The 25,272-nt window shown below is 37.4% G+C and overlaps 1 protein-coding gene and 1 pseudogene across 1 annotated transcript in view; both read left to right on the forward strand.

Annotated features, from left to right (window-relative positions):
- LOC141509801 (uncharacterized) overlaps positions 1-23,203 on the forward strand; it is a 38,588-nt gene extending 15,385 nt beyond the window's left edge. The window contains exons 3-4 of the mRNA XM_074219588.1: positions 5,576-5,670; positions 16,646-23,203. Coding sequence (XP_074075689.1) covers positions 5,576-5,670; positions 16,646-16,983 — 433 coding nt within the window. The 3' untranslated portion in view covers positions 16,984-23,203. The remainder of the gene's footprint in view (positions 1-5,575; positions 5,671-16,645) is intronic.
- LOC141509802 (low molecular weight phosphotyrosine protein phosphatase pseudogene) overlaps positions 9,229-25,272 on the forward strand; it is a 42,045-nt pseudogene continuing 26,001 nt past the window's right edge.

Raw genomic sequence — 25,272 nt, forward strand, 5'->3', positions numbered from 1 at the left:
CCTAGCTCTCTGCCCTTCACGATGTAGGTGAGTCATTTTACCTTGGATCCCTCCTGCCTAAAATAGATGAAGTGTCTGAATTTTGATTTCAAGGGAGCATATTCCAATGGGAGAAAAACCTAAGGAAGCCTTCTTTAAGTCTGGCTTAACCAGCACATCATTGCTTGCTCAAGGGCATGTGATATGATAATCAGGCTAGCCAAGTGGTGCAGGGGGTAGAGCACCAGCCCCGAGTCTGGAAGACCTGAATTCAAATTTGTTTTCAGACACTTAATAGCATTGTGACCTTGGATAAATCACCTAACTCTGCACCCCCATCCAGAACCTAGTCCTGATTCCTATCTGGCCACTGGACCCAGATGGTTCTGAGGAGAAAGTGAAGGCTGGTGTCTTAGCACAACATCCCCTCCTTCCAATCCAGTTCATGTGCTTGTCATGGCATCGCCTCCCTGTTATCATGGTCTTCTTCCAGATCGAAGGACAAACATCAAAGGAAGCAGGAATCAAGATCTTTCTACCATTTTCTGAAGAAAAATGTGGTCTTCAATCTGTTATAAGCAAATACAGCCCATTTTTTGAAACAACTATTCCTCAAAAGATTTTTGATTTTTTTTGTGAATCACAATCCTATTTTCAGTACTGTGGAGGAATTTTGTGTTTGTTACCTCAGGTTCTCACAGTGGTTTTTTGAGAGGATAAATTCTGTGACTTTGACGACCCCTCCCATCTGTCCACCGTCTCCCTCCCACTCCTCACTATAGTAAAGAACGCGGGGTCCCACTGCTGCAGTAAAGGAGGTGGGGTCCTCAAGGCAGCAGGACAGGCCACCCCCCAGTTAATTGAGCCCAGAAGTAGTGACAGCAGAATTGGAGTGCGCTACTCTGCGTGGTAAATGGGTGGACCTCCCCTTGCTAAAGGGGCTCGCCGCCACCCGGAACCCCCCTGTATGGCAATGTATTCCCGCTCCCAATCTCCACAGTAAAGGGGTGCGCCACCATCCGACCCCTTCCTGCACAATAAAGGGGCGCATTGCCCCTCCGAGCCTCACTGCACCGCAGGGACGGTAAAAGGGCACGCCGCTGCGAGCCTTCCCGGTGTGGGGTGCGACATCACACAGTGTCCCCCGTAAAGGGGCGCGCGGCTGTCCCGCACCTCTTGCACCTTCCTGTGGTAAAGGGATGCACTGCAGTAAAGGCACCCCTGCCTGGAGCCTCCCCGGTAAAAGGGTGCGCCGCCGTACGGCACCACCCTGCATGATAAATGGGCGTACCTCCCCTTGCTAGAGGGGCTCGCCCACGCCCGGAGCCCCCTGTATGGTGGGGTATTCCCGCCCCCAGCCTCCCCATCCGGCCCCTTCCCGCACAATAAAGGGACGCGGTGCTACCCCGAAGGGCGCGCCGCTGCCGGAGCCTGCCAGGTAAAGGGTGCGGCATCACCCGTTCTCGCCGGTAAAGGGGCGCGCCGCTGTCCAGCACCACCTTGCACCTCCCTGCTGGAAAGGGATGCGCCGCAGTCAAGGGTGCGCCTTCCCTGCGCAGTGGAGGAGCGTGTTGTAGTCAAGGTACCCCTGCCTGGAGCCTCCCAGCAGTAAAAAGGGGTGCTGCCGCCACTTCGAGCCTCCTTGGCAAAGGGGTGAGCCTTCCCACAGTGGAGGGGCGCGCCGCTGCCTCACACCTCCTTGCACTTCGATAGGGTAAAGGGGCGCGGTTCCCCAGAGCGTCCTTGGTAAAGGGGTGAGCCTTCCCGCAGTAAAGTGGAATTCTGCTGCCCCCTGGCTCCCTGGTAAAGCGGAGAACCTCCCCCTGGTAAAGGGGTACACCACTGCCCCGCGTCTCCTTGCACTTGGCCGCATCACGCAGAGCCTCAGGTAAAGGGAAGCGCGACAGTAAAGGGGAGGCCACCTGCGGTAAAGGCGGGGTGTCTCCTGCACCTAAGCTGACCCACTCCGGTCTTTCCAGTCCTCCCCGACCGCCTCCCCTGGACTCGGCTTTTGAACATGTGGGCCCTCTGGCGGCACAGGAATGTCCTGGGATTATCCTCCCTTTGATGGCCATCTTTGGCCACTTCTCTTTAGTGATTTCTTGAAACTGGTATCCAGGGCTATGGTCTTTTTTTTTTTGTTTTTGTTTTCAGAAGCTGGATTCTTTTAGCTCTCCTTAAACAGTTTTTCGGGTCACTTGATTTTGATAGTAGATAGCCTTTATTTTCTAATTTTTTTTCACTCTTTTTACTGTGTTCTAATATTTCTTATTGTCTAATGAAGTTGTTCTTACTGCCCCCTCAGAAGTTTTCAGGGTGTCTGCTCCTTTTGTAAGGGTTTCCAATTGTTCTAAACCATTTGTTCTTTTTCTAGATTTGTTTTTCTTATTTAATTTTGTATTTCTTGTACCCTTTCCCCCTTGTATTCCTATAGTCCTTGTGGTCAAACTGTTCTTTTCCCTTAAACTCTATACTCAGAACTTGTAGGAGGAGCTAGATGGTGCAGTGATAGAGTGCTGGCCTTGGAGTTAGGAGGATTAGAGTTGGAATCCAGCCTCAGATACTTGGCAATTGTTAGCACAGTGTGACCTGAGGCAAGTCACTTAATCCTAATTGCTTCACCTCCAGAGCCATCTCCAGCCCTGCTGATTTGGAGGAGATGAGACTGGTGATTTAGCACAGCCCACCCACCCCCCCCTCAAATCCAATTCATGTGCTTGTAATGGCATCACCTCCCTGATGTCATGGTCTTCTTTGAGAAGAAAGTACAAATGTCATCATCATCACTTGAACTTATGTATTTATTTTGTATAAATTGTGTTTTGTGTTTTCTTTTTCTTTTTTTTATCATTCTAACCCTTTACTTTGATTTCTTTTTTTAAAAAATATTACTTTCGTGCACTGTTCTCCAAAGTAGCTGCTGCTCCTGGAAGTTCATCCCCCTGACACATAGCCTGCTCATGGCTTTCAGCTATCTAGCTGATGAACTTTTACAATGTGATGGTTTTTAGACATGTGACCCAACAGCTTCTCATATGAAGATAACAATAAATGATTCTATTTAATTTCTAACCAAAATAAACTCTATATGAGTTTACAGACATATTAATATATCAATTCAATCTCACCACCCTGATGTTGTGGTCTTCTTTGAAATGACAGGCAAACATTATTGTAACATAAATTAATGAGAGACTTCCTGTTTGAAACCTCTACTGTAGTCTCTGCTTGAGAGTAACACTGGAGGGGAAGCTGTGTCCCCTTACCTAGAGCCCCTGAATTGATCTGGTCTATAAGAGCATCATTGGGTTCCTCAATGCTCCCAGAGTCAGTGACAGTCTGCCATTATTGTGCAAACACCAGAGTCCACAGATGCCCATGCAAGCCAGAATTTGGCTGCTGAGATGTCACTGATAACTCTTGCTAGAAGGTTCCTTTCTTCTCCTGACAGTGTTTCTTGGGAGGCAGGCCAGTCCTTTACCTGCAATGGGAACCACAGAATCTTGCCACCTAAACCAACCACAGATGTTGAATTGGCATAAGTGCTTTTCAGTCATCGTGCACAAGGGATAGTGACATTCAGCATATGTGCAAGAATTCTCTTCTGTTTCTGCTAATATTCATATCTCTAGCTTCATTTGTGTGTATTAAGTCTTTGTGCTTGGGTCAGATTCTTCTCATCCAAACTCTTGGAGTCTTTGGACCAATTATAGCTGTGACTTCTGTTATTGTAACATTATTTTGGGGACTGGTTAATGAGGTCTAGGGCTTTCTACTTTCATTCTTTTCTGTAGTTTGAAGAGCTAAATGATAAATTATTGGCACTGAAATAAAATGATACCAGAACCGATAAGAAGTTTCTTGAGTTTACCAGGAAGGGAGACACACCAATGTGAGCAAAGACTCCTTGAAGGAACAAAAGGACAAGACTTATATAAATTTCAATCAGACAGGAGGGAGAATAGGTACAGAACACCTTTTGATTGGATAGGGTTTGTTGCTGGGGGCTTAGGGGTCAGACTGTGGATGTGTATTAGGAGTTTCTTGTAACCTACCCTAAAAGGTAGGACTGTTCTGAATACTTGCTGTTTCATCAAAAAAGGAAGGTTGAAGATGTGGCCATAGCTGTGATATAAACAGGATCAGGGAAAAAATAGAGGACCTACAGACAAAATGGAGTTGCTTTCATTTTCTTGACTACCTACAGTTTTTACCTAAGTCTAAAGCTAGGAGTGAAGTTCATGATACATTTGTAGCTTACTTGGGGAGACAGTGTTTTTGATTAGCCTGCAATACATCCCAATATAAACTCCATTCATACAAAGTTAGATATTTATTTGATATTCCTGAATCAGCTGAGCATTGTGAGAGCCACTCCTTATAAATATGACCAACCTCTTGCTGCCACCAAGGAGGTCTATAGTAGGAGATACCCTTGGTTGAGCAGGATTGTGTTGGATGTTTTAGGAATCAGTGGCAATCAAGGATGTGGCGGTGGACTTCACCAGGGAAGAGTGGGGGCAACTGGGCCCTGCTCAGAGGGATTTATACAAAGAAGTGATGCTGGACATGTATAGGAACCTCATCTCCCTGGGTAAGGACAACTTTTCTCTGTAACTCAGAATCTGTACATCATGGGATGGGGAGGGAAGAACAGTCTTTGCCTTCTCAACTTGAAAGTCTCTTCAGGATTTGACTGACTCATTGGTACCCAGGCGTATTGTGTAAAATGAGGAGATCTCTAATCTCTTAGACCCAGAGACAATGTTTCTATTTCCTGTTCCCAGGTTTGTTTTGTACTGCTGATGAGATTCTTGAGCTTCATATTTTTGCTGCTCTGGCCATACCTTCACCTTCCTTTGTTCCACTAGGTCAGTTGATCCTGTAATTCACCACAGCAGTTTGTTGAAGATTTTGAAAGATGAATTTACTTTCTGAGGCCAAATTCACTCTATAATCCATTTTCCATACTTGTTGGGAATGTAACAGATAATCTTAGTACAGTTCTCTGGATCTTCTTAGTATACCTTTTTTCTGTTGAGGGAAAATAACAAGATTTGTAATGAAAATTTTCAGAAGAGCTCTAAGGTTTGCAAAGTGTTTTTTGTACATTATCCAATTTGATTATCACAACGACCTTGTAAGGCAAGTTCTATAGATCTGTCTTCATTTTGCAGATAAATAAACCAAGGCTTAGAGAAGTTAAGTGACTTGTCCAAAGTCACATAGCTAATAAGTATCAGAGGGAATTTGAATTTAGGTGTGCTTCTTCTTCTTCTTGGCAGCTAGGGTGGCAGACTAGATGAAATGTTGGATTAGGAATCAGGATAATTTGAGTTCAGAGCCTGCCTCAGACGCTTCTGAATTGTGTGATCCTTGGCAAGTCATTTGACCTCTTTTAACCTCAATTTTGTTATCTGTAAAAATGGGGATGAGTACCTACCTCACAGGTTGTTGTAAGGATCAAATGAAATAGCATATATAAAGAGCTGGGCAAACCTTATAGCCCTTTATAAATGCTAGCTATTAGGAGGAGTATAGACTTGAATTCTGATAACTGTACAAAATACTTTCCTACATCATTTTCCATGAGCAGGGCTTCCAGTTTCCAAACCAGATGTGACCTTCCAGTGAAGAGAGGAGAAACACCATGGATGCCAAACAGAAAAGATTCCAGCGACACTTGTCTGGGTGAGTAAGTTAAAAACCAGGCAGATGGAAGTCACGACTGAGCCCCTGCTTTTAAGGGGGAAAAGTCCTTTTGTAGTATTGGACTGAGAGTGTTGCTCAGTGACTCTCAGGCTCATGGAGATTCAGTCTTGAGATTTTGCCCTGTGTACTTCATTCTACTCCTATATATTCATCACCACAGATTTGCAAAATGTTAGATCTGGAAAGATACTTAGCTATTATCTGGTCCAAATCCCTCATTTTAGAGATGAGGAAACAGACTGAGAAAGGTGAACTGAGTCATCTGAAGTTCTCAAACTAAGGTGCTTATATTCTAATTGGTGAAGACAATATAAAAAAGACTTGGGGGGCACAGGAGAAATAGTGCCCACTCCAGTAGGGGGAATAGAGAAGGAAGTCTAGAGAGTCATCAGTGGAACCAGAAGAAGAGTGATCATCTGAACACTTTAAAATGATGGTTGTGGTGACCAATTGGAAGAAGAGATTGTAGGAATGGAGGGATCCTCTAGGGTGAGAAAGTTTCTTGGGAATGGTGGAGTAAGGAACCCAGCTTTGGGAGAAGAATGAAAGAATGGAAAATGTTTTTTAAAATCATCTTTGAATTATGTAACAATAGCTACCTTTATTTAGAAGGCGTTTTTCTTTTAAAAACTGCATGATAGATTTGAAAGGAGTCTTAAAGATTATTTGTTTAATTGTACCTGAAGAGGAATACTGTCTGTAAACTGTTACAAATAATAATCCAGCTATCACTTGACGCTATCTTTTAATTGGAAATCTATTACTGCATAAGTCTGATCATTCCTCTTTTGAACAGTTCTAATATTTGGAAAATTTTGCTTGTTCTAAGTTTAAATATTTCTGAGCACAACTTCCATCAATTATTCCTGGATTTGCCCTCTGGAGCCTAGTACAAAATTTTTTTTTTCCCCCTTCATTTGACTTGAAGTCTTTTTTCATCTCCTCCCAGTCTTCTGAGTATCACTTTTCTTCAGAAACTATGATTTCTTTCCTCCTAAGGCAGGATGAGTATTCCCACTAAGCATTAAATCCCTGCAGATCATATTCATTATAACATGTCCATCTCTTCATTCTTTTTTCTCATGTGATCATTCATTATTGGTATCCCTTCTTACCACTTAAATTATATTTACCCTTTCCTCCCCACCCCATTTTCAATCCCCTTCTTTGACTCTTTATTCATTCTTCCTTAAACTGTCTTCATTCTGAAAGACTACAGGGATTATTTTTCCTTAATTTTTAACCTTTTATTTGAATAAGCTACATCACTTATTTATACCTTTTCCCCTCCCCCCACTTTGACATACCCTCTCATTCAGTAATTTAATCTTACAAAAAACATTGATTTACCTGTAGATAGAGTGTTGTGAGGTTTAGTTCAGGATATTTCAGGCTACTATCAATCACTTCCATTTCATACCTATGTGAATTTATTTATCTACAAATGAACATTTAGAAATAAATATCTTAAGCTGCTTTGTTGTTATCATTGTTGGTTTATATAAGAAGCTAGTAATTTCTGGAGATCTAATTTTTCTTTCTAGAAATGTTTTTGAATACCTCTTTTTATTGAAAGTTCATCTCTTTTCATCTATTCAGATTTTCAAGTCACTTTGGGCTGCATCTTGAGCTCTTTTGCTCATCAAAAGACATTCATTCTGCCCTGTGCTTTTTGATGGGTACTGTATAGTATTGTATTATTCAAATTTCCTTCTTTCTATATTTGAAGGTCTTTCTCTAAATTACTTACATATTTTCTTTTCTTTTCTTTTTTGTCATTGGAATTATTTCTTTCTAATTTCCCCTTTCATGATTTGCACTCCTACCTTGGATTTGTTTGCTTTAAGACTAATGCCTTGGGGCAGCTAGGTGGTTAAATGGATACCTCAGACACTTAATAATTACCTAGCTATGTGACCTTGGGTAAGTCCCTTAACTCCCTTGCCTTAAAAAAACAAACCAAAAAAAGTCATTAGCCTTACCAACTCTACCCCTCTTTTTAAAAATCTTTCTTTCCTATGCTTGTCCATTTCTGTTTCCCTGTTGAGTTTAATATATTTCTGTGCCAAAATCTGTGTATGTTTGTCTATTTCTGATAAAAGTGAGGGTTGTGTAATGCCTTTCTCCCCACCCCTTTATTTTTATTTATATATTCTTAATCTTCCATACCTTGATTATGTGAGAATAGTAATTTCCACCATTCTTCCCTGCTCTGTATTCATGTAATGCCTTTCTTCCCATCTCTTCATCTTTGTTTATATAATCATTTTCTCAAATACTTTGATTATGTGAGAATAATACAGTCTTTTCCTCATTCTTTCCTGCTATCCATTTTACCTCCCCTTTTCTTTCTTCTTCAGACCATCAAAACAGTACAACACTTTTTCCTCTTCATAGGAACTTTTTTGCCTTATTTTAATTCTTTATGTGAACTTTGATTACTTTAGGGTTATAAAGGGGCATTTATTTTTTTTCCTCATCCGAATATAAATACTTCATCAAATAGCCCCTTCCAAATACTCAAATGTAAATTTACCTTTCTGATTTTTCTTTAATTCCTGTGTTTGCATTTCAGTAATTCTTCAGTTCTGTTCTTTTAATAGGAATGCATTAAAGTTTTTTTTTTATCTGTAGAATTTTACTCAGGGTAAGTTATTTTTAGATGCAAGTATTTGTGTTTTACATTTTAGAATACCATATTCCAAATTCTCTTGTCCTTTAAAGTCTTGTGTGTTTTGACTGTGGTTCTTTTGTACTTGAATTTTTTCTGTCTCCTTTCAGCATTTTTTTCTTTGATCTGGAAGCTCTGAATTTTGACTATGACATTCCTGGGAGTTTTTATTTGGGGTTTCCCCCAATGGGGATTTCCTAGGGTTTTCATTTCAGAAGGCTGATTCTCTTTCTCTGAGTATATATGCATAAATATTTATATTTACATACACACACATACACACACACACACACATATATATATAAAACACAGACAGGCATACATAAATACACATGTGTGGATATGTATATGTACATACATATGTGTGTACATAAAATATATGACTAAATGTAAGATAGGGTTGTATGTAGGTGTATATACATACTTTACACTTTTCTTGTTTTTCTGTATTTTGATTTTGTTTTAATATTTTTTTATTATCTCATTGAGTCATTGTTTTCTGTTTGGACCATTCTAGTGTTTCTAATTCTTTAAAATACTTTTTTGCAAGTATATTGGTATGGATTTCAATATGTACATTAACTTAGGTAGTATTGTCATTTTTATTACATTGGGACATCCTATCTATATGTGTTTCTTCTCTCTCCATTTATTTGGGTTTCTACTTTTATAAAGTTTGCTTTTTTTTAGTCATATTAATATAACTTTTGTACATGATTTGATAGGAGTTTGTATATTGAATGCAATTTCTTTTTCAATTTCTACTGTGTTTTGTTGGAAAGATATAGAAAGGCTAAAGACTTTTGTGAGTTCATTTTTTATGTTGATATTTTACTGAAGAAGGCCACACGGCCGTGGGAATAAACATGGCCACGGAGGGGACCAGGTCCTTGCTGTTCGTGTGTCTAGGTAATATTTGTCGCTCACCTATAGCTGAAGCTGTTTTTAGGAAACTTGTAGCTGATCAAAATATTTCAGATAAGTGGAGGATAGACAGTGCAGCAACATCTACATATGAAATAGGAAACCCCCCTGATTATCGATGGCAGACTTGCATGAAGAAACATGGCATCATCATGAATCATATTGCCAGGCAGATTACCAAAGAAGATTTCCTGACCTTTGATTATATATTATGTATGGATGAAAACAATCTGAGAGATTTAAATAGAAAAGTTAATCAAGTTAAAAACTGCAAAGCTAAAATTGAACTTCTTGGAAGCTATGATCCACAGAAACAACTTATTATTGAAGATCCATATTATGGAAATGATTATGATTTTGAAACTGTATATGAGCAATGTGTAAGGTGCTGCAAAGCGTTTTTGGAAAAATCTCATTAAGGTTCACGCTCATTTATTGCTCAAGGACAACAGTGATTGCCTTCAACTTAAAAATGATGTATGTATATCAACTGTGTTATTAAAAAGTAATGATGTACTACTGCATTTGAAGACCATCATTGTTTCTTCAGTTTATTTAATGTTCATATATATTCTGATTTTAAAAGATAATGAAAATCAGTCATCATTTTTGGAGCAGTAATTTTTGATTAAATCAGTTATTGTCAAAATAGATAGAATGCCCAGTTTATGTCTCAAATTTTAAAAATGAATAAATTATATTGTGGAAGAAACTAAAATTTGCATGTAAAAACTACTACACAATCATTTATTAATAATGTTTGATAGATTTTTCTTTTAAGAAAACTTCATTTATGTCTAATTGGGATCTTTAACAGATAAAGAAAATATTTACTTTTATGCCCTAGAAATAGAAAATAAATGAGATCATTGTGAGAAGTTAAAGAAAAAAAAAAGATATTTTACTGAGGTTATTTCAATAAATGTTTAGGTTGACTCTAGGGCTAAGTAAACAATTATATAAAGAATAATTATTTAGTTTCCTTTTAGTCTTTGTTCCTTCAATTTCTTCTTCTTGTCTTATAGATATCATTTCTATACTGTTAAATAATGAGGATGACACTGTGCATCATCGCTTTTATCCTTTTTCTTATTAGAAACATTTCCAGTATTCTCTTTTATGGATAATCTTGGCTTTTGGATAGAAATTATTTACCTTAATAAGTTAGAGCAATTCATTTATTCCTATTTTCTTTAATGTTTTAAACATAAAAGCATGTCATATTTCTCATACATTATTTCCTAAATTTGTCAATACAATCATGTAATTTTGAAGCTTATTAATAATTTGCTATATTTTATTTATAATTTCCTAATATGGAACCAATCCCACCTTCCTCTTATAAATCCAGTCAGGTCATAGTATATAATTATTTTGGCATGTACATTTTTTGCTAATATTAGATTCAGTGTTCTTGTAAAGTTTTCTTTCTCTGCTTTATCTTTTCCTGGTTTAGTATCAGGACCATATTTCTCTCATGGACAGAGTTTAATAGGATACCACCTTCAACTTTTTTGCAAACAAATGTAAAATTGGAGTTAAATGTATTTCTTGGGATGTTTCTTGAATGAAGGGACTACAGTTGGGTGGCTTGGGTCTGGGGCTAATACAAGAGTGTCTACAGCTAAGGGCGTCATGCTAAGGGTTTTGGTCTGGATTGGGCATAGGGCTTGAGGAAATCTCAGGGGATAAAAGATAGAGACCACAGGAGGGTAGCCTGATCTAAACCTTAAATAGTCTCCCTGAAAAGTTCTATGGTTGAAGACTGAGGTGAAAAACAGATATTCTCAATTTGAGACTGATGCAGGGCTTCATGATGTTAGGTCCCAATATACCCTAATTCCTGGCTTTCATTATATTGAACTTTATTTTTTAAAGAAATATTTCTTAAAAATGTAACTTTTAATTTACTTTTAAACTTTTTTTTTAAAGCTTTTGTTGTTAGGGTCCGAGAAAAGTCCCCAATTTCCGAACAGAGACACTCAACACATTGGAGATGCAATAGCAAGGGTTTATTAAACTAGCTTGAGCTAGGGTTCCATTCTAGGACTGGGCTAGGATCCTGGAACCTTGAGTAAAGCGAGGAGAGTCCTTATATATTGTTCACTAGGGGAGTTCCAAGCATCTGCTGGTTGTCTTGAGATAGTGTGGCGTGTTATCATTGAATGCAGGTCCTCAGGGAGGTTCCCCATTGCATGGTCCGATAGATGACCGGGCAGAAACTTAGGAGCAGAATTTAGGCAAAAGTTCATAGGTTTCGAAACTCGGGGTCTTACATTGCAAGGCAAATGGGGTTAAGTGGCTTGCCCAAGGCCACACAGCTAGGTAATTATTAAGTGTCTGAGACCGGATTTGAACCCAGGTACTCCTGACTCCAGGGCCGGTACTTTATCCACTATGCCACCTAGCTGCCCCTACTTTTAAACTTTTAACCAACATTTATTTTCTTTCCCTCCTATCACCTCTTACTGAAAAAAAAATCAAAACCATTCTGACAAATATTCATATTTAAGTAAAACAGATTCTAACATTTCCCGCATTTGAAAATGTCTCATTCTCTGCCTTAAATCTTACTCCTTTACTCTAGTTCATTAGCTGTCCTCTGGAATTATGATTGGTTTAAATTAATTAGAATTCTTTAGTTTTTCTTTACAGTGTTGTTGTTATTGTATGAATTATCCTGATTTTGCTCACTTTAAATCGGTTTATACAAGTCTTCCCAAAGTTCTTTGAAAACCTTATCTTTCCCCATTTCTTATAGTATAACAAGATTCTATTCATATACCATAATGTATTTAGCCATTCCCCAATATGTGGTCATCCTTTAGTTTCTGGTTCTTTGCTTCCACAAATAGAGTTGGCTATAAATATTTTTGTACAGTATGAGTCCTTTTGTTCTTCCTTTGGTAACTTTGGGATCCATTGCTAGTTAGTGGTATTGATGATCCAAATGGAATGCATAATTTGGTGATAGTTCCAAATTGCTTTCTAGAATGGCAAAACTAATTAAAGCGTCAACAGTTCATTAATGCATCTGTATTTCCAAGATCTCATCAGCATTTGCCATTTTCCTCTTTTTTCCTCTTTGCCTCTCTTATAATGGTGATGTTGATGGTAGCCAGCATTTATTTGGTGCTTTAACATTTGCAAGGCTCTTTGCAAAATTTCATTTGATTCTCACAATGACCCTGGGAGATTGATGCAATTGTTATCCCCATTTTACAGATGGGAAATTGAAGGAGACAAAGGTTAAGTGACTTGCCCAGCATCATTGGGAAAGCTATAAGCTAGATTTTAACTCAATTTTTCTTGACTCCAAGTACAGTATTCTATCCAGTGTCATTTGGCTCCCTCTGGTGGGTGTCATATAGAATCTCAAAGTTGCTTTAACTTGCATTTCTCTGATTATTAGTGATTTGGAGCAGTTTTTCATATGGTTTATATATCTTTTTTTTGTGAGAGAAAATTGCACATTTTATTCATGAACCTTGCAAGATACATCTTAAAAGGTACGGGTACCTCACCTAGGGGTGATGCACGAATTAGTCTTCAAAGGTAATTTATGGTCTTCAGAAACTCTTTCCCCTCCCTCTTGGATGTTCATAGGCTCTCAGAGTTTGAATTACAGTGTAAGAGGTTCACCCATTCCATGACATGGCCCTAATTTGATCCTCCCCTCACATCATAGGAGGCATGATATGCTAATGAACCCCAGTCATCACAGGGGGTGTGTGGGTTAATATTCAATTACCTAATTGTGCAAACTCAGTAGCATTAGGTCAAGATCTCTAGGTCACTCTTGACTGGTTGAGAACCGGTTTGGGGTTTGGTATCCTTGGAATGGGATTAGGAAAACTCTTCCAGTCTTGTGATTGGCTGGGCCATTCCCCCTTTGCTTCCCTCCACACCCTGTGAAGATCAACACCCTACATTACTCACAACTCCTCCTTCTTCTTTTTAATAGCAACTTGGTCTTCATACTTCACCAGCAGTGTCTTCCTCAAATTAATTCACAATCCTCATCCTTGATAGGACTGACTTTCCCTATCACTATCTTTACCTTTTCCTTATTAGAGCCATACACCAGTCCTAATTTACTGATAAAATCTTGTACTATTTGAGTTATTAACTGGATCATACATGGGAGATGCACACATCTAACAGGATTCTCCCACTTAGGGCCAATAGTAAGATGCCCAGTAACTGTTTCTACCATGAACCAGTAAACCAATTTATCCAAGAGGTACTAAATGGGCTTGTCCAGGTTTGGACTGGAACATGTGGAAACTTTCTAATACCCCTGGTTATCTTCTTTACCACCTGCCCATTGTCATCTATCTTTAGGCAGCAGCTTGACAAGTTCAGTTTACCACAGACTCCTCCTTCCTCTGCCAATAGGTAGTCTAGTACCAGTCTAGGTTGAATACTCTCCTCTCTTGTTTGGTCAGTCAGCAAGTCCAAGGCCCTGGCTGTGTGATTGGCAATTTTTCCACTACAATTTGGAGTCTTATTAGTCTATTCAGTATATAAACTGCGGTTCCATAGCCCCAACTCCCATCCTGTGCCCAGGTAGTAGGCCCTTAAGTCTAGATAACTCCCTGACCAACTCTTTGGACAACTGAGTCTAGGCAGTAGCCCTACAAATCCAATAATGTCCCTCTAGTGCTAGTTGGTCTTCCAGGAATAGTTTCCAGCAAATGGATAATACTGTTCCTCCTCTTTACTTCCAAGGGGCCCTCTTAAATAGGCCATATAATCATCATAATAACAGGTATATTTCCAAAGTTGCTGTACCTCCTTCCACTGCAAGTTTTTTATACCAAATGTCTTTAGAAAGGTCTTCCTGGCTCCAAAACGAATCAAACTAAATTCCTGATTTTATGCCATTGGATCAACCCCAAGAATAGCTAATATACCTAGTGATGTTCCTTAAATTATGTTTCTTGCAAATGGCCATTTCAGCACTTTTCTTGCAAGTCCATACTAACTCATAATCAGTTTCCCTTAACAAATGCCCTAGTTTGTTCATCTTTACAAGGGATCCAGGTACCATCATTAATCTCACATGAGTCTGAGGCCACTTATCTCTTAAATTGTATAGTCCTGTATGTATGTACCCCGCTTCTGGACATGCCCAGACATTTGCTACTCCCCAGGCAAATATCCTGGCCAGTCAGTTATAAACAATAGTCACCCTGAACTGACTTAGCCACATGCCACTGGTGTCTCTCTCATCTGGATCAGAATTCTGTGCCACTGTGCACCTCTGACCAGGGACTGAGAATCTAGGCCAGACCCAGGGGTACTCAAGGTCAATTCTCAAACTGCTGTGAACTATGGCAAGTCCAACAGCGATACCAAAAGACTGGGCATTAACTTCTGCCAGCTAGACTCTCCTCCCACCTTTACTAACACCCTGTTGTCTAAATTAGAGATAGGATTCACTCCCTAGATAGGCTATACAGACTCACGTAGCTATAATAACGCTACCCAGTAATCTCCCTCTTTCTCTCTCTCAATGGAGAACATTTTCACCCTGCTTCCCCTCCTCCTTTCCATAAGGAGAAGGGCATAAGTAGGGGTGTCACACTTACAGAGTCAAGAGGAAGTTACAGATAAACAATGTACACAGAGGTGAGAGATGGTGGAGATGAACTGGTCCAGTGTCTCTTCTCTCTTTTTATCTTTTCTTCTCCCTTGGAAGCATCCAATGTCCTTCGTGGCTTATATATCTTGAATGAAACCTTTATGAGAAATTTTTGCTAAGATGTATTTATCCCTTAACTGTTTCCCTTCTAATTTTAACTGCAATGTTTTTTTTTTGTGCAAAATCTTAATTTATATAATCAATAAAAAATTTCCATTTTTATCTTCTCTGATCCTCTCTCTCCTTTGTTTGGGCATGAACTCTTTTCTTATCCTTCGAAATTTCTTCCTTGTGCTCTGTGCTCTGATTTGTTTAAGATGTAACTTTTTATATCTAAGTCACATATCTATTTGGATCTTAACCAACTAAGTTGTGTGAGGTACTGATCCAAGCCAAATTTCTGCCCATCTACTTTCCAGTTTTCCTAGCAGTTTTTGTCTTTATACCAAATCATTTTTGGGATTGTTGCTTTGTAGTAAATTGGATTCTGTGTTCATTTTCTTGTGTGAATTTCTCATCTGGGAGTTTGTTTTGTCTCCATTTCCTTTAGGCCTCCCCAGGTGTAGCATGGCACCAAAGTGCTAAAGAGGTCCTGACATTTGCCCTAGTTCACTGTGTTCTAAAGAGTGTACATGACCATCTCCCAATACTGTGATCTCTGAGGGCTGGTTCTGTCTCTGCCTCTGTTCTGACAGACTGGAGTCAGAGTTGGCTTCAAGTCCCTGAAAGAATCATGCTTTTGACCTTAATCAGAATGCTGGCCTACTGGCTTCAGGGCCATTTATGGGAACCTGAATTCTTTTCTCCTACTCTGCTGGCATCAGGTCTTTTTATCTGGACTTTTCCTGCTTTCCTTGGAAAGGTTCTTCACACCTTCATCATCTTCCAAATTTACCCATCCTCATATTGTCCCTGATTTCCTTGATGATCCCATTCTCCACCACTCAGTCAGTTTCTGATAATCCTTTTTTTTTGTGTAGTTCTGGACTTGATGGAGTTATTAATTCTCTCTCTCTCTCTCTCTCTCTCTCTCTCTCTCTCCCTCTGTCTCTCTGTCTGTCTCTCTCTCCCTCTCACTTTCTGTCTCTCTTTGTCTCTCTTTATCTGTTTTCTTTATCATTTATTTTTTGAGTTTGTTATCACTTCAGATATTGGGTTTTAAGTGGAAGAATGAAACTTTTCTCTGCCCTTAACTCTGCCTTTCTTAACTTGGAAGTTCAGCATTTTGTTTTATCATTGCCTTCAAAAAATGTTTAATAAGACTGAGGATTTTTTTTTTTTTAGGTTTTTGCAAGGCAAATGGGGTTAAGTGGCTTGCCCAAGGCCACACAGCTAGGTAATTATTAAGTGTCTGAGACCGGATTTGAACCCAGGTACTCCTGACTCCAGGGCTGGTGCTCTATCCACTGTGCCACCTAGGTGCCCCAAGCTTCTCTTTTTTAAAAAAAAAGTATGCAATCATTGTTTTAGTCTTGTTATGTAAAGATTATTACTAAAGTTTTAGTGCTCTGGAATGTAATTATATTTAGCATTAGATCTTTAATTCCATTTTAAGAAGCAAGCTGAACAACCCAGTGTTAACAGTATCTTTTCAAAATTGTTCATCTTTTTTCCTTGGGAGAAAAGGCAGAATAAAAAAAGTTAATATAAAGTAGTTTCCTTTTTCCCAAGACAGAGAACACTAGAGATTGATATTTTTTTCTTTCTTTCAGAATTCCTTAGTCAGGAGACCACCTGTGAAAAAATGGAGTCAACTCCAAAGCAGGGCATTCCTCTGGACAAATCATCCAAGGAAAGAGCTGAGAGAGATGATCCTTGGGATTACAGTTTGGGAGAAGCTTGGGAATATGATGTCAGAGTAGAGCAGAAGAAGTACAACCAGGAAAGACCAACCAGGCAAGAGACAGTCATGGACAGGAAAACTTCTACTAAGCTTAGTGCCTATGAATGTAATATGTTTGGAAGAAGTTTCAGTTTGAGGTCAAGCCTTTTTCTACAGCAGGGTGTTCACATTGGGAAAAAAAAATCTACAGAAATGTGGTACATTTGAAAAGAACTTTAAACGGTCTTTAGAACCAAGTAAACATGATAGATTTTTTTTCCAGGAGGAAGATTTGTAAATATAATATAAACAGGAAGTCAGTTAGTTATTCTTCAGAGGACCTTATTTTATCTCATAGAATGAATATTAAGGAAAATCATATGACTTTACATGTGCTAAATTCTTCAGGGATAGAAAAGCTCATAAAAATCAATGCAGAATCCATATAAGAGAGAAATCTCTTGATAGGCATTAATCTAGAAAGGGCGTTATCAGGAGGAAATCTGTTCCTAAATATAAAATAATAGATATGCAAGAAAAATCCTTTGAATGTGATAAAGACTTCAGTCAAAATGTCAAATTTACTGCACATCAGAGAATACGTATAAAGAAAAACTCTTTGTAGTCAATGGGTGAAAACCTTCAGACAAAGTTCTTCCCTTATTATTCATCAGAAATTTCATACTTAAGCAAAGTTCTTTAAATGTAAATGAATGTGAGAAAACCTTCAGACAAAATTCTTACCATACTGAACATCAGAGAATTCATACTGGAGAGAAACCCTTTAAATGTAATCAATGTGGAAATCTTTCATCCAGAAAGGAAACCTTTCTGAACATCAAAGAATTCATACCGGATAGAAATCCTTTGAATTTTAATGACTGTGGGAACTCATTTACTCATAAAGTAAACATTATTGAGCATAAGAGTTCACCTAGGAAACAAAGAAATCTTTTGTAAGTAATTGATGTGGGCAAACTTTGAGTGCAAGTGATAGACTGAACTTCAGAAAAGGCATATAGAAGATGTATGTAATCACTGTGGGAAATCATTCACCAAAAACAATGAAACTTTACTGAACATAAGAAAATTGTTATAGGAGAGAAATCTTATGCATGTGAGGAATGTGGAAAATCCTGAGTTGAAGCAGCTCACTTATTGTATATACTGGAGAGAAAGTCTTTGAGTAATGAATGTGGGTAATCTTTACCTGGCTCAGTATACAGCATACCGAGCATAGGAGAATTTATCCTGGAGCAGAGAAATGGGGGAATTCCTTAGGTAGAAAAGCTCCCTTATTGTGCATCAGAATTTATCCTGGAATGAAGCTTTTTGAATGTAATAAATATGGGAAAATCTTTACCTGGCATACCTACTTACTGAGGATAAGAAAATGCATAGTGGAGCAAAGAAATCTTTGGAATATAATCAGTGTGGAAAAGTTTTAGCCAAAGTTCAAATCTGACATCAGAGAATTCATTCTGGAGAAAACCCTTGAAATGTAATAGATGTGAGAAGAACTTTCACTAGGACAAATGTTTTATTAAACATTAGCAAGTTCACATTGGAAAGAAATGCTTTCAATGAATGTGGAGAAGCCTTCAGCTACAGTGGAAAGCTTCTTTACATAAGACAAATCATACTGGAGAGAAAACTTTTGAATGTAATTCTTCACTCAAAGTTCTAACCTTATTCTGCATAAGAAAAATCATCCTGGAGAAAAGCACTTTGACTATAATCATTGTGGAAAATCTTAGAGGAAAAAACATTTAGATGTAATTCCCAGATTTTCACCTAGAATGAAAACCTCTCCAAGTATAAAAGAAATAATGCTGGAAATAAAGACTTTCACTGTAAAAAAACATGGAAAATTATCTGGGTATACATCTTTCTGAGCTCAAGACTATTCATCGAGAACAGGTGAAACTTTTTAATATAATTACAGGATCACAGAATTTGAGTTGGAAGGGATGTATAGAACACTAGTGTGCCCAATTCACAAAGGGAATCCCAACCAGCACTTTTCCAACAAGTGGGTATCCTGCTTCAGCTTGAAGACCCTCAATAAGACTGAATTTGGGGATGACTCCAAGTGTTAGGAAAATTTTCCTCACCTCAAGACTAAATTAGCTTCTTTGCAACTTGCATTCCTTGCTTCAAATTTTACCTGCTGAGGTCAACAAAACAAGTGTATTCTCCATTCTCTTAATAGCCTTTCAGATATTTGGAGTTGATCATCATGTTCCCATGAATCTTCTCTTATCCTGGACAAATGTGCCCACATATGATATGAACTTAACCCCTTTGCCATCTTCATTGTCCTCAAGGCATATGAGCATTTATCAAGATGCATTTAAAACTGTCATGCCCAGACAGAAGACAATTTTCCCTGTCTGATGTTCATAGAATACAGTCAGACTGTTAGGTCATTATTCCTGGAAGCCAAAACTCTTTAAATGTAGCCCAAGAGTGCATTAGATTTTTTGGGGGGATGCTACAGCACACTACTAATTTAAATTTACCTCACAGTCCACCAAAGTATTTAGGTCTTTTTCATAACTGTTACTTTTTAACTTGTCTGTGAAATTGTGGGTAGTTTTGTGCCCAAGTATAAGACTTGGGCCTAATAATTTTTTTTTTCTAATTAGATTTATTTCAGTGTTCTAGAATGACATCATTTTTGATCTTGACTGCCAAGTAGTGAAATAGCTATGCTTCCCCATCTTTATTTTCATCGGTGCATTTGAAGAGCATATTATCTATACCTCTAAGTTATTAATAAAAGCAATTATACAGCACATGGCAAAGTATAACTCTCTGGGGTGCTCTACATAGGACACTTGTCTTACCATATTGCTTTTGGAACTATTCTTGAGTCCCAGCCATTTAACTAGTTCAGAACATATCTACCTATTTTATGATCAAATAAATATTTTATCACCTCCACAAGAAAAAGGATGAGATGATTTATGAAAAGTTTCATTAAAATCTATACTATTTCACATGGCAATTTCATCAGCATACATTTACTCAATTATTATCTCTGCTGATGTTTCTCAAATCTCCCTAGCCTTCTCTACCCTCTTATGACCTCTACTCTCACATTTCCACTTACCTATCTTAAACTTGATGTTCTGTAGACATTTTAAGCTCAGAATGTCATAAGTGGAACTCATTATTTTTCTCCTCCAAACTCCCCACATTCAATTTTCCCTATTACTATTGAGGTTACCACTATCCATATAGTCACCCAGGATTGAAACCTGGGTGCCGTTTTGGATCTTCACTCTCTTTCCCCACCTTCACATCCAATCTGTCTACTCTTTGTTAAAATTTTCAAACACATGCCCTTCTTATCTCTGATTCAGTCTCCCGACTCCTTCTCATTTGTATACTCTTCTTTTCTTTTCATTCACCCTAATTATGAGAGATAGCAAATGTACAGGAAAAAAAATTAGTGCTATATTCTGCTTACACAATTCTGCCAGTAACAATTTTAGTTCATTTAACATTATTCTAAATCCAAGCATATTGAGCTTAGAGAATGGTACTGACATTTTTCTTTCCTCTGTTCCTTGCTCTTAGACCCCAGGACAATTTTGAGGTAAACTTTATAAGAATTTTGAAGGAAAAAGTCACAATATATTAAAATATAGTTTGGAGGTTGACATTCTACTCCACCTGTAGAACAATGGTTACTTAAAAACTATTGGGCTTCTTTGACTTATCTAGTTGACATAGCGGATAGAGCTTTGGGCCTAGATTTTAAAGGTACTCTTAGGGGTCTCAGGATAGAGTCTTACAGATCTATTATAGCACCCCTCTGACACAGAGCACCTGGGCCTGGAGCGTTCCAGGATGGATGCTACCTATTGTGTTATCATTCTTGGAACTTTCAAGATCCTCCACCTTGGGCCTTCTATCCACCCTGGCTCTTCCTCAAGGGAACCTTTACTCTTGTACTTAGGGTGGTTCCTGATTGGATATCTTATTCATTATTCAGTCATATGAGTTTCAGGTTTTGCTAGATTGATATATGGGAGTGTAAGGTCTGTCTTCGGATGACCATTGTGGGTGGTAGTCTCTTGTAATTATATAGATATTAAATAACCATTTGTAGCTATTTTCAGTGGAACTTCACTCTCTGTTATTGTTTCCTGTACTTTGTTATTGCTGTATGGAATTACTTTTGATTTTTGTGGGTTAATTTTGTAAGCTTTACTGAATTTATTTATTATTTCTCTTTAATGATACTCTGGGACTTTAAAGTAAATTATCATGTCATCATTTTGTTTCTTTTTTTTTTTGCTTATCTTTATTATGCTCTTAATGTGCTTCTTTTGTCCTATTGCTCTTAACTTAAATTTTCTAGATCTGTGAGAAGTAATATTGGGGAAAGTAGATATTCTTGCTTTATTCCTCAACTGGGAAGACTTCCAATATTTTCCCATTGCATTTAATGATGGCTTTTGATTTTAGAAAGATCCTTTAGATCATATTCTTTTTTTTAACTTTATTTTTTTAATTTTTTTTTTAGACTTTTCAAGGCAATGGGGTTAAGTGGCTTGCCTAAGGCCACACGGCTAGGTAATTATTAAGTGTCTGAGGCTGGATTAAGTTCCCTCACTGCCTATCCTTTTGCCAGAAACTTTTTCTATATCTTTTGATAGAAACTTTAGGTTTTGAAATGCTTTCCTTTTTAATATGCCTAACTATATTATTTCCTAATGTGGAACTGTCCTTTCCTTCATGGAATAAGTACAACTTTGCCATCAGGAATTCCCCCCCCCTTTTTTTTTTTTAGTAAATAGAACTAGAAAAAAATGTAGATACCAGTGATTGGGGATGAATAAATAAAGTAAATGAATGTAATGAAATATTATGTTAGAGTAAGAAACCTTTAAATGATGAATAGAGAAACAAGGAAAGATTTCCATGAACTAATAGAAAACAAAACCAGAAAATTATTTATACAGTGACATTAAGGTCATCAGAAATGAGAACAAAACTTTTGAAATAGAAATGCTGAGAAATTATCATGATAAAGCTTAATAGCACAGAGGTAGCACATCATGGTTATACAATATTGCATATTATGCAGTGTAAGTTTTTCTTATTGGTTAATTTTGATGAACTTTTTTCCTCTTCCCCCCCTTTTTTTTTAATTAGGGATAGCTCTCAAGATGTTCATTGAAGAAGGATAGAGAAGAAAATTTAGATGAAGTAAAAACAAAATATATCAATAAGATATATATTTTAGGTTTTTGCAAGGCAAATGGGGTTAAGTGGCTTACCCAAGGCCACAGAGCTACATAATTATTGTCTAAGACTGGATTTGAACCCAGGTACTCCTGACTCCAAGGCCGGTGCTTTATTCACTACGCCACCTAGCCACCCCAATGGCTCTTATTTTTAAAATTTGATTCAATTTCCTATAAATTTGAGAAATAGGGTCTTTATCATAGAAACTGGCAGTAAAATTTTTTCTGTTACTTCATTGTGTGTTATCTTTTAGTAAAATGTAGTTTCCCTGATTATTTCTTTTTGTTGTAGTAGTTCAGTCATTTCAGTCACATCTGACTTGTGATCCATTTGGAGTTTTCTTGGTAGAGATATTAGAGTAGTTTAGCATTGCCTTCTTCAGCTCATTTTACAAATTAGGAACTGAGGGAAACAGGTTTGAATGATTAGCCCAGGGTCACACAGCTGTTAAATGTCTGAGACTGGATTTGAATTCAGGAAGATGATTCCGGACTCTGTCCATTGCACCACCTAGCTGTCTGATTATCTCTTTTAATCTCTTTACTTTTGCTTTGTCTGAGATCATGATTGCTACCCCCAACCTTTTTTACTTCAGCTGAAGTATAATAGAGGAATGAATGTTATATTTTGTCAAAAACTTTTTCTGTATCGATTGGAATAATCATGATTTCTATTGCTTATTGATTTGGTCAACTATGCTGATGGTTTTCCTTCTATTGAATCAGCCCTGTATTCCTGGTATCACTCTTAGCTGTCACAGTGTATGATCTTTATTGCAGTAATCTCCTTGCTAGTAGTTTATTTCAAAATTTTGCTTCAATGTTCATTGGATAAATCTGTCTATAGTTTTCTTTTTCTGTTTTTGTTCTTCCTGATTTAGGTATCAGCATCATATTTGTGTCATAAAAGGAATTCCTTCGTCACTTATTTTTTTTCAAAGAGTTTATATGGTATTGGAATTAATTGTTCTTTAAATATTTGGTAGAATTCATTTGTGAATCTATCTGGGCCTGAGGATTTTTTCTTATGGCTTGTTCAGTTTCTTTTCCTAAGATAGAGTTCTTTAAATATTCTATTTCCTTTTTTGCTACTCTGGACAATTCATATTTTTGTAAATATTCCTCCATTTTCCTTGTAAGAGATTTACCAGTATATATTTGAACACAATAGCTCCTAATAATTGCTTTGATTTCATCTTCTTTGATGTTTTCATTTTTGACAATGGGAATTTGGTTTCTCTTGTTTTTTTTTTAGGCTTTTTTTTTTTTTTGCAAGGCAAACGGGGTTAAGTGGCTTGCCCAAGGCCACACAGCTAGGTAATTATTACACCTAGCCGCACATTCTCTTGAGGTTTTTAAAAATAAAATTAATCAGTGGTTTATCCATTTTATTTTATTTTATTTTATTAAAATCAGCTCCTAGTTTTATTTATTATTTGAGTGGTTTTCTTACTTGTAATTTTTTGACCTCTACTTTGATTTTCAGGATTTCCAATTTGATGCTTAATTAGGGTTTTTTAAATTTGTTCTTTGTCTAGTTGTTTTTAACTGCAGACCCAATTCATTGATCAGCTCTTTCTCTATTTTATTTAAGTAAACCTTTAGAGTCATAAATTTCCCCTGAGTACTACTCGGGTATATCCCATAAATTTTGGAATATTTTCTCATTATTGCCATTTTGTTTAATGAAATTATCATTTTTATGATTTGATTTTTTGATCAATTATCATTTTTAAAGATTAGATTAGTTTCCAATTAATTCTAACCTTTATTTCCAGGACCCTTTATTGAATATAATTTTTATTGCATTGAAATCTGAAAAAGATTCCTTTAATGTTTCTGCTTTTTTGCATTTGTGAAATTTTTATGCCCTAATACATAGTCGGTTTTTGTTTAGGTGCCACACACTACTGAGAAAAAAAAAAGGTATATTCATTTCTATTCCCATTCAATTTCCTTCAGAGGTCTTATATATTTTTTCTAAAATTCTATTCATCCCCTTAACTTCTTTATCATTGGTTAGATTTATCTGCTCTGAGAAGTGAATGTTGGGGGCCCCTACTAGTTTCGTTTATTATCTATTTCTTCCCAAAACTCACAGGTTGGGAAGATTCTCAACATTTGGGCTGAAGTTTGACTTGCTTTCTTAATTTAAAGGTGGGTCTCTCCCATTCTAAACCCTTGCCTCTTTATGGATGAGATAAAATTGAGATTACTGGAAACAGGAGTAAGGAAGTAAACAGACTTTGTTTCTTAATGGATAGGCACCAGAAAGAGAGCAGGACTTATCTTGGAGCTTCCTTCAGTACTTGAAGACTTTCTTTTACCTGAATTTCCCACTCTGAGAAGCCTGTGGGGTTGGGTGATAGCCTTAATCTGTCTCTTCTCTGCAGCAGCTGAGTCATAATTTTTCTTTCTTCTTTTGTCCCTGTGCTTTTCATCCTTTTTTAGCTGTACTTACTCAATTCTGGGAGGGCCTAGAGAAGCTCACCCCATTTTTGCTACAGTTGCTCAGCTCTTGGGTCCTCATTACTTCTTTTTCAGTTTGTATCTCCTGAACTGTTTATTTCTCTTTAAGAACTCTGGATTATGACTCAATTCCATCTTCTGGCTCAAATATTTTGATAGTCCCAAATTACTTTTGAGGGGCTTAGAAAGGAATGTTTGTCCCTGTGAACTACATATCCTAAGGTGGCAGTCAGTTCTCAAATCCCTATTTTTCATAAATGGAAAAACTCCCCAACTATACTTAATAGAGATATGTAGTTTCATTTATTATCCTATTTTTCAATTCTACTTTGTATATGGAAATATTAATTTTACTTGGTGTTAAATTCAGAGTTAAATTTTTTTTATTTAACTGCTCATGATCCCAAGTAAAAACAGAAGTTCTTAGAATGCATGGACTATTTCATTTTTGTCTTTGTATTTCTAGCACCTAGAATTATACCTTGTACACATTAGTAAAAAGAAAACTGAAATGCCTATCATGTACCTAATTACTCCAAAGGCCAAGATATACAAGTAAAACTCTTCCCTTCTTGCAATCACCTTGGATAGGCTTTATTCTTAATGTGTAGGTTCTATTTCTTCAGAAGAGCCTTGAGGTCAAAGAGCAGTCCAAAGTAGTTCCATGTCCATCAGTCGGGAATGCCTGAGTGATCCATGGATGACTTTACATCTCTAAGTTGTATAAAGGCAAAAGTAGTATACTCATTGGGTTTGCAAACGAGTGACACCAAGCTGGAAGAGATAG

The sequence above is a fragment of the Macrotis lagotis genome, chromosome 1 (assembly GCF_037893015.1).
Source record: "Macrotis lagotis isolate mMagLag1 chromosome 1, bilby.v1.9.chrom.fasta, whole genome shotgun sequence".
Taxonomy (NCBI): domain Eukaryota; kingdom Metazoa; phylum Chordata; class Mammalia; order Peramelemorphia; family Peramelidae; genus Macrotis; species Macrotis lagotis.